The sequence below is a fragment of the Haliotis rufescens genome, unplaced genomic scaffold (assembly GCF_023055435.1).
Source record: "Haliotis rufescens isolate VD_foot unplaced genomic scaffold, xgHalRufe1.0.p SCAF_2, whole genome shotgun sequence".
Taxonomy (NCBI): Eukaryota; Metazoa; Mollusca; class Gastropoda; order Lepetellida; family Haliotidae; genus Haliotis; species Haliotis rufescens.
In genome coordinates this window covers 79,618,662-79,631,713 of record NW_025963890.1, presented here as the reverse complement: position 1 = coordinate 79,631,713, position 13,052 = coordinate 79,618,662, and the positions used below count along the sequence as shown (strand labels likewise).

The 13,052-nt window shown below is 47.6% G+C and overlaps 1 protein-coding gene across 4 annotated transcripts in view; it reads left to right on the top strand.

Annotated features, from left to right (window-relative positions):
* The window catches only part of LOC124127095 (AP-4 complex subunit epsilon-1-like), a 125,220-nt gene that overhangs the window by 46,870 nt on the left and 65,298 nt on the right, over nucleotides 1-13,052 (top strand). For all 4 annotated transcript variants that reach the window (XM_048400682.1, XM_048400683.1, XM_048400681.1 and 1 more), the window contains exons 7-10: nucleotides 4,109-4,275; nucleotides 4,845-4,918; nucleotides 8,623-8,745; nucleotides 12,783-12,892. In XM_048400682.1, coding sequence (XP_048256639.1) covers nucleotides 4,109-4,275; nucleotides 4,845-4,918; nucleotides 8,623-8,745; nucleotides 12,783-12,892 — 474 coding nt within the window. The remainder of the gene's footprint in view (nucleotides 1-4,108; nucleotides 4,276-4,844; nucleotides 4,919-8,622; nucleotides 8,746-12,782; nucleotides 12,893-13,052) is intronic.

Sequence of the window (13,052 nt, the reverse complement as noted above, 5' to 3'; positions counted from 1 at the left end):
TCCAGGTTAGTGAGGACAACTCTCCCACTGGCCCAGGTTAATGAGGGCAACTCTCCCACTGGCCCAGGTTAGTGAGGGCAACTCTCCCACTGGCCCTGGTTAGTGAGGGCAACTCTCCCACTGGCCCAGGTTAGTGAGGGCAACTCTCCCACTGGCCCAGGTTAGTGAGGGCAACTCTCCCACTGACCCAGGTTAGTGAGGTCAACTCTCCTTAATGACCCAGGTTAATGAGGTCAACTCTCCCACTGACCCAGGTTAGTGAGGGCAACTCTCCCACTGGCCCTGGTTAGTGAGGGCAACTCTCCCACTGGCCAAAGGCTAGTGAGGGCAACTCTCCCATTGACCCAGGTTACTGAGGGCAACTCTCCCACTGGGCTAGGCTAGTGAGGGCAACTCTCCTTAATGTCCCAGGTTAGTGAGGGCAACTCTCCCACTGGCCAAGGGTAGTGAGGGAAACTCTCCCACTGGCCCAGGTTAGTGAGGACAACTCTCCCATTGACCCAGGTTAGTGAGGGCAACTCTCCTTAATGTCCCAGGTTAGTGAGGGCAACTCTCCCACTGGCCAAGGGTAGTGAGGGAAACTCTCCCACTGGCCCAGGCTAGTGAGGGCAACTCTCCCACTGGCCCAGGCTAGTGAGGACAACTCTCCAACTGGCCAAGGGTAGTGAGGGAAACTCTCCCACTGGCCCAGGTTAGTGAGGACAACTTTCCCATTGACCCAGGTCAGTGAGGGCAACTCTCCCACTGACTCAGGTTAGTGAGGGCAACTCTCCCACTGGCCCAGGTTAGTGAGGGCAACTCTCCCACTGGCACAGGCTTGTTAGGACAACTCTCCCATTGACCCAGGTCAGTGAGGGCAACTCTCCCACTGACTAAGGTTAGTGAGGGCAACTCTCCCACTGGCCCAGGTTAGTGAGGGCAACTCTCCCACTGGCCCAGGCTAGTGAGGGCAACTCTCCCATTGACCCAGGTTACTGAGGGCAACTCTCCCACTGGCCCAGGCTAGTGAGGGCAACTCTCCTTAATGTCCCAGGTTAGTGAGGGCAACTCTCCCACTGGCCAAGGGTAGTGAGGGAAACTCTCCCACTGGCCCAGGTTAGTGAGGACAACTCTCCCATTGACCCAGGTTAGTGAGGGCAACTCTCCTTAATGTCCCAGGTTAGTGAGGGCAACTCTCCCACTGGCCAAGGGTAGTGAGGGAAACTCTCCCACTGGCCCAGGCTAGTGAGGGCAACTCTGCCACTGGCCCAGGCTAGTGAGGACAACTCTCCCACTGGCCCAGGTTAGTGAGGGCAACTCTCCCACTGGCCCAGGTTAGTGAGGGCAACTCTCCCACTGGCCCTGGTTAGTGAGGGCAACTCTCCCACTGGCACAGGCTAGTGAGGACAACTCTCCCATTGACCCAGGTCAGTGAGGGCAACTCTCCCACTGACTCAGGTTAGTGAGGGCAACTCTCCCACTGGCCCAGGTTAGTGAGGGCAACTCTCCCATTGACCCAGGCTAGTGAGGGCAACTCTCCAACTGGCTCAGGTTAGTGAGGACAACTCTCCCACTGGCCCAGGTTAGTGAGGGCAACTCTCCCACTGGCCCAGGTTAGTGAGGGCAACTCTCCCACTTGCTCAGGCTAGTGAGGACAACTCTCCCACTGGCCCAGGTTAGTGAGGGCAACTCTCCCACTGGCCCAGGTAAGTGAGGGCAACTCTCCCACTGGCCCAGGTAAGTGAGGGCAACTCTCCCACTGGCCCAGGTTAGTGATGGCAACTCTCCCACTGACCCAGGTAAGTGAGGGCAACTCTCCCACTGGCCCAGGTTAGTGAGGACAACTCTCCTTAATTACCCAGGTTAGTGAGGACAACTCTCCTTCTGGCCCAGGTTAGTAAGGGGAACTCTCCAAATGGTCCAGGTTAGTGAGGACAACTCTCCCACTGGCCCAGGTTAATGAGGGCAACTCTCCCACTGGCCCAGGTTAGTGAGGGCAACTCTCCCACTGGCCCTGGTTAGTGAGGGCAACTCTCCCACTGGCCCAGGTTAGTGAGGGCAACTCTCCCACTGGCCCAGGTTAGTGAGGGCAACTCTCCCACTGACCCAGGTTAGTGAGGTCAACTCTCCTTAATGACCCAGGTTAATGAGGTCAACTCTCCCACTGACCCAGGTTAGTGAGGGCAACTCTCCCACTGGCCCTGGTTAGTGAGGGCAACTCTCCCACTGGCCAAAGGCTAGTGAGGGCAACTCTCCCATTGACCCAGGTTACTGAGGGCAACTCTCCCACTGGGCTAGGCTAGTGAGGGCAACTCTCCTTAATGTCCCAGGTTAGTGAGGGCAACTCTCCCACTGGCCAAGGGTAGTGAGGGAAACTCTCCCACTGGCCCAGGTTAGTGAGGACAACTCTCCCATTGACCCAGGTTAGTGAGGGCAACTCTCCTTAATGTCCCAGGTTAGTGAGGGCAACTCTCCCACTGGCCAAGGGTAGTGAGGGAAACTCTCCCACTGGCCCAGGCTAGTGAGGGCAACTCTCCCACTGGCCCAGGCTAGTGAGGACAACTCTCCAACTGGCCCAGGTTAGTGAGGGCAACTCTCCCACTGGCCCAGGTTAGTGAGGGCAACTCTCCCACTGGCCCTGGTTAGTGAGGGCAACTCTCCCACTGGCCCTGGCTAGTGAGGACAACTCTCCCATTGACCCAGGTCAGTGAGGGCAACTCTCCCACTGACTCAGGTTAGTGAGGGCAACTCTCCCACTGGCCCAGGTTAGTGAGGGCAACTCTCCCACTGGCCCAGGCTAGTGAGGGCAACTCTCCCATTGACCCAGGTTACTGAGGGCAACTCTCCCACTGGCCCAGGCTAGTGAGGGCAACTCTCCTTAATGTCCCAGGTTAGTGAGGGCAACTCTCCCACTGCCCAAGGGTAGTGAGGGAAACTCTCCCCCTGGCCCAGGTTAGTGAGGACAACTCTCCCATTGACCCAGGTTAGTGAGGGCAACTCTCCTGAATGTCCCAGGTTAGTGAGGGAACTCTCCCACTGGCCAAGGGTAGTGAGGGAAACTCTCCCACTGGCCCAGGCTAGTGAGGGGAACTCTCCCACTGGCCCAGGCTAGTGAGGACAACTCTCCCACTGGCCCAGGTTAGTGAGGGCAACTCTCCCACTGGCCCAGGTTAGTGAGGGCAACTCTCCCACTGGCCCTGGTTAGTGAGGGCAACTCTCCCACTGGCACAGGCTAGTGAGGACAACTCTCCAAATTGACCCAGGTCAGTGAGGGCAACTCTCCCACTGACTCATGTTAGTGAGGGCAACTCTCCCACTGGCCCAGGTTAGTGAGGGCAACTGTCCCACTGACCCAGGTTAGTGAGGGCAACTCTCCCTCTGGCCAAGGTTAGTGAGGGCAACTCTCCCACTGGCCCAGGTTAATGAGGACAACTCTCCTTAACGACCCAGGTTAGTGAGGGCAACTCTCCCACTGGCCCTGGCTAGTGCGGACAACTCTCCCATTGACCCAGGTTAGTGAGGGCAACTCTCCTTAATGTCCCAGGTTAGTGAGGGCAACTCTCCCACTGACTCAGGTTAGTGAGGGCAACTCTCCCACTGGCCCAGGTTAGTGAGGGCAACTCTCCCACTGGCCCAGGTTAGTGAGGGCAACTCTCCCATTGACCCAGGCTAGTGAGGGCAACTCTCCAACTGGCTCAGGTTAGTGAGGACAACTCTCCCACTGGCCCAGGTTAGTGAGGGCAACTCTCCCACTGGCCCAGGTTAGTGAGGGCAACTCTCCCACTGGCCCAGGTTAGTGAGGGCAACTCTCCCACTGGGTTGGTCAACATTTTACATCCTTCAACACGCCTAAGGGATGCAACTCAGCACAGCAGCTCAGACATCTAGGCCTCTCATTTCGTCATTGAATAAAAATGTGATAAACTGGATAATCGAAGATGTGTTGAGCTCATCCACTCACTGAATCACTCACTCACTCCCTCACTCACTCACTCACTCCCTCACTCACTCCCTCACTCACTCACTCACTCACTCACTCACTCACTCACTCACTCACTCACTCACTCACTCACTCACTCACTCACTCACTCACTCACCCACCCACTCACTCACTCACTCACTCTTGCAGAAGGCGCCGGCGGACTATGTACACTTGGGGGTGGGGTTCCTCGGAATCCTCAAGCAAATTATCAGCCGCTCCTTTCCTTCACTTCATGATTTCCACACAGTGCCATTGCCATGGTTACAGATACTTCTACTTAAAGTGTTGGCATTGCTTGGACCTCACGATGAAAAGTAAGTCTGGAGATGTGACTTTCTTTACAGTTCTACTGTATTTATAGATCTACTGTATTTATAGATCTACTGTATTTATACATCTAAAGAATTTATAGATCTATTGTATTTACAGATCTACTCTATTTACAGATCTATTGTATTTATATTCATCTGTGTGTAAATGGATCAGCTATATTTATGGATCATGTTTATATATGCATCAGCTGTATTTATACATCAGCTATATTTATGCATCAGCTGTATTTATGCATCAGCTGTATTTATACGTCAGCTGTATTTATGCATCAGCTGTATTTATACGTCAGCTTTGTTTCTGGATCAGGTGTATAATATGTGGGTGAGTGAGTATTGCTTTGCGCTGCTTTCAGCAATATTCCAGCGGGGGACACCAGAAATGGGCTTCAGACATTGTACCCAGTATATTATGTAGATCAGGTCTATTTTGTTAAATGTTGGGGTCAGCCTATCATTTAGATAGTGATTTCAGGAGTCGAGTCGGGGTGGGGTGGGGGCTCTTATGCAGTAGCCTGTACCTGGGGATATGACTTAAATGTGCAATGTTTCAGGTTAAGGATAGAAATGTGGCCTGTGCTGAGGGACATCATCCAGAGAACCACAGTCAAACATCACATGGCATTTGGTAGGTAACATCACAGGTGTGATTGTAATTGCAGTACCTGAACCTGCGAGGACCTCCCTGGCTGGAGGCCAACATCCGCCCTGATCACCCTTGGTTTGTCAGCTGCTCAGGAATACATGGATGTCAACTTCTTTTTAATGAGGAACACAACTTTTTGGAGAATACGCTTCCTCCTTCATGAGATGAATGAGTCCTCGGGTGCAGAGAGCATATATATATATATTAAAGGATTGACTGTTGGCCAAATGGAAGCCGGAGGTTAATTAACACTCAATGGTAATAAGGAATGGCCAAATGGAAGCCGGAGGTTAATTAACACTCAAGGGTAATAAGGAATGGCCAAATGGAAGCCGGAGGTTAATTAACACTCAAGGGTAATAAGGAATGGCCAATGGAAGCCGGAGGTTAATTAACACTCAAGGGTAATAAGGAATGGCCAAATGGAAGCCGGAGGTTAATTAACACTCAAGGGTAATAAGGAATAGCCAAATGGAAGCCGGATGTTAATTAACACTCAAGGGTAATAAGGAATGGCCAAATGGAAGCCGGAGGTTAATTAACACTCAAGGGTAATAAGGAATGGCCAAATGGAAGAAGGAGGTTAATTAACACTCAATGGTAATAAGGAATGGCCAAATGGAAGCCGGAGGTTAATTAACACTCAAGGGTAATAAGGAATGGCCAAATGGAAGCCGGAGGTTAATTAACACTCAAGGGTAATAAGGAATGGCCAAATGGAAGCCGGAGGTTAATTAACACTCAAGGGTAATAAGGAATGGCCAAATGGAAGCCGGAGGTTAATTAACACTCAAGGGTAATAAGGAATAGCCAAATGGAAGAAGGAGGTTAATTAACACTCAATGGTAATAAGGAATGGCCAAATGGAAGCCAGAGGTTAATTAACACTCAAGGGTAATAAGGAATGGCCAAATGGAAGCCAGATGTTAATTAACACTCAAGGGAAATAAGGAATAGCCAAATGGAAGCAAGAGGTTAATTAACACTCAATGGTAATAAGGAATAGCCAAATGGAAGCCGGATGTTAATTAACACTCACTGGTAATAAGGAATAGCCAAATGGAAGCCAGATGTTAATTAACACTCAAGGGAAATAAGGAATAGCCAAATGGAAGCCAGAGGTTAATTAACACTCAATGGTAATAAGGAATAGCCAAATGGAAGCCGGATGTTAATTAACACTCAAGGGTAATAAGGAATGGCCAAATGGAAGCCGGATGTTAATTAACACTCAAGGGTAATAAGGAATGGCCAAATGGAAGCCAGAGGTTTATTAACACTCAAGGGTAATAAGGAATGGCCAAATGGAAGCCGGGGGTTAATTAACACTCAAGGGTAATAAGGAATGGCCATATGGAGCCAGAGGTTACTTCACACTCTTTGGTAATAAGGAATGGCCAAATGGAAGCCAACTGGATTAATTAACATTAATCGGGGGAGAATGCCACAGACAGATAATGGCCCAAGTAAAGTCAGTAAGTCCAAAGTACTGGGCAGATGTTACCTAGTCAAGGTTCCCGGCTGGCTATGTTGCCGACATGTTTGTGTCTACAGCTGTAACTGACATGTTTGTGTCTACAGCTGTGTGTAACTAACATGTTTGTGTCTACAGCTGTAACTGACATGTTTGTGTCTACAGCTGTTACTGACATGTTTGTGTCTACAGCTGTAACTGACATGTTTGTGTCTACAGCTGTGTGTTACTGAAATGTTTGTGTCTACAGCTGCAACTGACATGTTTGTGTCTACAGCTTTGTGTAACTGACATGTTTGTGTCTACAGCTGTAACTGGCATGTTTGTGTCTACAGCTGTAACTGACATGTTTGTGTCTACAGCTGTATGTTACTGACATGTTTGTGTCTACAGCTGTGTGTTACTGACATGTTTGTGTCTACAGCTGTGTGTTACTGACATGTTTGTGTATACAGCTGTAACTGACATGTTTGTGTCTACAGCTGTGTGTAACTAACATGTTTGTGTCTACAGCTGTAACTGACATGTTTGTGTCTACAGCTGTAACTGACATGTTTGTGTCTACAGCTGTGTGTTACTGAAATGTTTGTGTCTACAGCTGCAACTGACATGTTTGTGTCTACAGCTTTGTGTAACTGACATGTTTGTGTCTACAGCTGTAACTGGCATGTTTGTGTCTACAGCTGTAACTGACATGTTTGTGTCTACAGCTGTATGTTACTGACATGTTTGTGTCTACAGCTGTGTGTTACTGACATGTTTGTGTCTACAGCTGTGTGTTACTGACATGTTTGTGTCTACAGCTGTAACTGACATGTTTGTGTCTACAGCTGCAACTGGCATGTTTGTGTCTACAGCTGTAACTGACATGTTTGTGTCTACAGCTGTGTTACTGACATGTTTGTGTCTACAGCTGTAACTGACATGTTTGTGTGTACAGCTGCAACTGACATGTTTGTGTCTACAGCTGTGTGTTACTGAAATGTTTGTGTCTACAGCTGCAACTGACATGTTTGTGTCTACAGCTGCAACTGGCATGTTTGTGTCTACAGCTGTAACTGACATGTTTGTGTCTACAGCTGTGTGTTACTGACATGTTTGTGTCTACAGCTGTAACTGACATGTTTGTGTGTACAGCTGCAACTGACATGTTTTTGTCTACAGCTGTGTGTTACTGAAATGTTTGTGTCTACAGCTGTAACTGACATGTTTGTGTCTACAGCTACAACTGGCATGTTTGTGTCTACAGCTGCAACTGACATGTTTGTGTCTACAGATGCAACTGACAGGTTTTGTCTACAGCTGTAACTGACATGTTTGTGTCTACAGCTGTGTGTAACTAACATGTTTGTGTCCTCAGCTGTGTATAATTGACATGTTTGTGTGTACAGCTGTAACTGACATGTTTGTGTCTGCAGCCGTAACTGACGTGTGTGTCTATAGCTGTGTGTAACTGACACGTTATTGTCTACAGCTGTAACTGATCTGTTTGTGTCTCCAGCTTTAACTGACATGTTTGTGTCTGCAGCTGTGTGTAACTGACATGTTATTGTCTACAGTTGTAACTGATATGTTTATGTCTACAGTTGTTACTGACATGTTTGTGTCTACAGCTGTAACTGACATGTTTGTGTCTACAGCTGTGTGTAACTAACATGTTTGTGTCTACAGCTGTAACTGACATGTTATTGTCTGCAGCTGTAACTGACATGTTTGTGTCTCTAGCTGTGTGTAACTGACATGTTTGTGTCTACAGCTGTAACTGACATGTTTGTGTCTGCACCTGTGTGTAACTGACATGTTTGTGTCTACAGTTGTAACTGACATGTTTGTGTCTGCAGCTGTGTGTAACTGACATGTTATTGTCTACAGTTGTAACTGACATTTGTGTATCTACAGCTGTAACTGACATGTTTGTGTCTGCAGCTGTGTGTAACTGACATGTTATTGTCTACAGTTGTAACTGACATGTTTGTGTCTGCAGCTGTAACTGGCATGTTTGTGTCTGCAGCTGTGTGTAACTGACATGTTTGTGTCTGCAGCTGTAACTGACATGTTTGTGTCTGCAGCTTTGTGTAACTGACATGTTATTGTCTACAGTTGTAACTGACATGTTTGTGTCTGCAGCTGTAACTGACATGTTTGTGTCTGCAGCTGTGTGTAACTGACATGTTATTGTCTACAGTTGTAACTGACATGTTTGTGTCTGCAGCTGTGATGTATGAGTGTATCCTGACTGTGTCCTGTGTCCCTGGCGACCCAGAGCTGATGAACGAGGCATCCACCTGCGTGGCCAGATTCCTCCGGTCCAGCAGCAACACCCTCAAGTATCTCGGTTAGTCCCAACAGCTACACCCTCAAATATCTCGGTGAAACCAACAGCTTCACCCTCAAACACCTCAGTGATTCCAACAGCTACACCCTCAAATATACTAATGAGTCCCAACAGCTACACCCTCAAATATCTCAATGAGTTCCAACAGCTGCACCCTCAAATATACTAATGAGTCCCAACAGCTACACCCTCAAATATGTCAATGAGTCCCAACATCTGCACCCTCAAATATGTCAATGAGTCCCAACAGCTGCACCCTCAAATATCTCAATGAGTTCCAACAGCTGCACCCTCAAATATCTCAATGAGTCCCAACAGCTGCACCCTCAAATATCTCAATGAGTTCCAACAGCTGCACCCTCAAATATCTCAATGAGCTCCAACAGCTGCACCCTCAAATATCTCAATGAGTTCCAACAGCTACACCCTCAAATATCTCAATGAGTCCCAACAGCTGCACCCTCAAATATCTCAATGAGTCCCAACAGCTGCACACTCAAATATCTCAATGAGTTCCAACAGCTACACCCTCAAATATCTCAATGAGTCCCAACAGCTGCACCCTCAAATATCTCAATGAGTCCCAACAGCTGCACACTCAAATATGTCAATGAGTCCGAACAGCTGCACCCTCAAATATCTCAATGAGTTCCAACAGCTGCACCCTCAAATATCTCAATGAGTCCCAACAGCTGCACCCTCAAATATCTCAATGAGTTCCAACAGCTGCACCCTCAAATATCTCAATGAGCTCCAACAGCTGCACCCTCAAATATCTCAATGAGTTCCAACAGCTACACCCTCAAATATCTCAATGAGTCCCAACAGCTGCACCCTCAAATATCTCAATGAGTCCCAACAGCTGCACACTCAAATATCTCAATGAGTTCCAACAGCTACACCCTCAAATATCTCAATGAGTCCCAACAGCTGCACCCTCAAATATCTCAATGAGTCCCAACAGCTGCACACTCAAATATCTCAATGAGTTCCAACAGCTGCACCCTCAAATATCTCAATGAGTCCCAACAGCTGCACCCTCAAATATCACAATGAGTCCCAACAGCTACACCCTCAAATATCTCGATGAAACCAGCAGCTGCACCCTCAAATATCTCAATGAGTCCCAACAGCTACACCCTCAAATATCTCGATGAAACCAACAGCTGCACCCTCAAGTATCTCAATGAGTCCCAACAGCTACATCCTCAAATATCTCGATGAAACCAACAGCTTCACCCTCAAATACCTCAGTGATTCCAACAGCTACACCCTCAAATATACTAATGAGTTCCAACAGCTGCACCCTCAAATATCTCAATGAGTCCCAACAGCTCCACCCTCAAATATCTCAATGAGTCCCAACTGCTGCACCCTCAAATATACTAATGAGTCTCAACAGCTCCACCCTCAAATATCTCAATGAGTCCCAACAGCTCCACCCTCAAATATCTGAATCAGTCCCAACAGCTCCACCCTCAAATATCTCAATGAGTCCCAACAGCTCCACCCTCAAATATCTCAATGAGTCCCAACAGCTGCACCCTCAAGTATCTTAATGAGTCCCAACAGCTGCACCCTCAAATATCTCAATGAGTCCCAACAGCTGCACCCTCAAATATCTCAATGAGTTCCAACAGCTGCACCCTCAAATATCTCAATGAGTCCCAACAGCTGCACCCTCAAATATCTCAATGAGTTCCAACAGCTGCACCCTCAAATATCTCAATGAGCTCCAACAGCTGCACCCTCAAATATCTCAATGAGTTCCAACACCTACACCCTCAAATATCTCAATGAGTCCCAACAGCTGCACCCTCAAATATCTCAATGAGTCCCAACAGCTGCACACTCAAATATCTCAATGAGTTCCAACAGCTGCACCCTCAAATATCTCAATGAGTTCCAACAGCTGCACCCTCAAATATCTCAATGAGTCCCAACAGCTGCACCCTCAAATATCACAATGAGTCCCAACAGCTACACCCTCAAATATCTCGATGAAACCAACAGCTTCACCCTCAAATACCTCAGTGATTCCAACAGCTACACCCTCAAATATACTAATGAGTCCCAACAGCTCCACCCTCAAATATCTCAATGAGTCCCAACAGCTGCACCCTCAAATATCTCAATGAGTCCCAACAGCTGCACCCTCAAATATCTCAATGAGTCCCAACAGCTGCACCCTCAAATATCTCAATGAGTCCCAACAGCTGCACCCTCAAATATCTCAATGAGTTCCAACAGCTGCACCCTCAAATATCTCAATGAGCTCCAACAGCTGCACCCTCAAATATCTCAATGAGTTCCAACACCTACACCCTCAAATATCTCAATGAGTCCCAACAGCTGCACCCTCAAATATCTCAATGAGTCCCAACAGCTGCACACTCAAATATCTCAATGAGTTCCAACAGCTGCACCCTCAAATATCTCAATGAGTTCCAACAGCTGCACCCTCAAATATCTCAATGAGTCCCAACAGCTGCACCCTCAAATATCACAATGAGTCCCAACAGCTACACCCTCAAATATCTCGATGAAACCAACAGCTTCACCCTCAAATACCTCAGTGATTCCAACAGCTACACCCTCAAATATACTAATGAGTCCCAACAGCTCCACCCTCAAATATCTCAATGAGTCCCAACAGCTGCACCCTCAAATATCTCAATGAGTCCCAACAGCTGCACCCTCAAATATCTCAATGAGTCCCAACAGCTGCACCCTCAAATATCTCAATGAGTTCCAACAGCTGCACCCTCAAATATCTCAATGAGTCCCAACAGCTGCACCCTCAAATATCTCAATGAGTTCCAACAGCTGCACCCTCAAATATCTCAATGAGCTCCAACAGCTGCACCCTCAAATATCTCAATGAGTTCCAACAGCTACACCCTCAAATATCTCAATGAGTCCCAACAGCTGCACCCTCAAATATCTCAATGAGTCCCAACAGCTGCACACTCAAATATCTCAATGAGTTCCAACAGCTGCACCCTCAAATATCTCAATGAGTTCCAACAGCTGCACCCTCAAATATCTCAATGAGTCCCAACAGCTGCACCCTCAAATATCACAATGAGTCCCAACAGCTACACCCTCAAATATCTCGATGAAACCAGCAGCTGCACCCTCAAATATCTCAATGAGTCCCAACAGCTACACCCTCAAATATCTCGATGAAACCAACAGCTGCACCCTCAAGTATCTCAATGAGTCCCAACAGCTACATCCTCAAATATCTCGATGAAACCAACAGCTTCACCCTCAAATACCTCAGTGATTCCAACAGCTACACCCTCAAATATACTAATGAGTTCCAACAGCTGCACCCTCAAATATCTCAATGAGTCCCAACAGCTCCACCCTCAAATATCTCAATGAGTCCCAACAGCTGCACCCTCAAATATACTAATGAGTCCCAACAGCTCCACCCTCAAATATCTCAATGAGTCCAAACAGCTCCACCCTCAAATATCTCAATGAGTCCCAACAGCTCCACCCTCAAATATCTCAATGAGTCCCAACAGCTGCACCCTCAAATATCTCAATGAATCCCAACAGCTGCACCCTCAAATATCTCGATGAAACCAACAGCTGCACCCTCAAATATCTCAATGAGTCCCAACAGCTACACCCTCAAATATCTCGATGAAACCAACAGCTGCACCCTCAAATATCTCAGTGATTCCAACAGCTACACCCTCAAATATACTAATGCGTTCCAACAGCTGCACCCTCAAATATCTCAATGAGTCCCAACAGCTTCACCCTCAAATATCTCAATGAGTCCCAACAGCTGCACCCTCAAATATCTCAATGAGTCCCAACAGCTGCACCCTCAAATATACTAATGAGTCCCAACAGCTGCACCCTCAAATATACTAATGAGTTCCAACAGCTGCACCCTCAAATATACTAATGAGTTCCAACAGCTGCACCCTCAAATATACTAATGAGTCCCAACAGCTGCACCCTCAAATATCTCAATGAGTCCCAACAGCTACAACACCTGTGTGTGTTTATTGCAGGCATCAAGGCACTGACAGCTCTAGTCGGTGTGAGTCCTGAGTATGCTGTACAGCATCAACTGACTGTAGTGCAGTGCCTGGATGGGGACGAACTGGCTACGCAGAGAAAGGTAAGCTATTGCCAAGACTGGAAGTTTTTTTAAGCTGTTTTCCCACTTGTCTAACATTCGGTGAGATGAATGAAATGTGATATTGCTGGAATATTGCTGTCGTCTCCTGCAGTGATATTGCAGGCATATTGCTGTCGTTTCCTGCAGTGATATTGCTGGA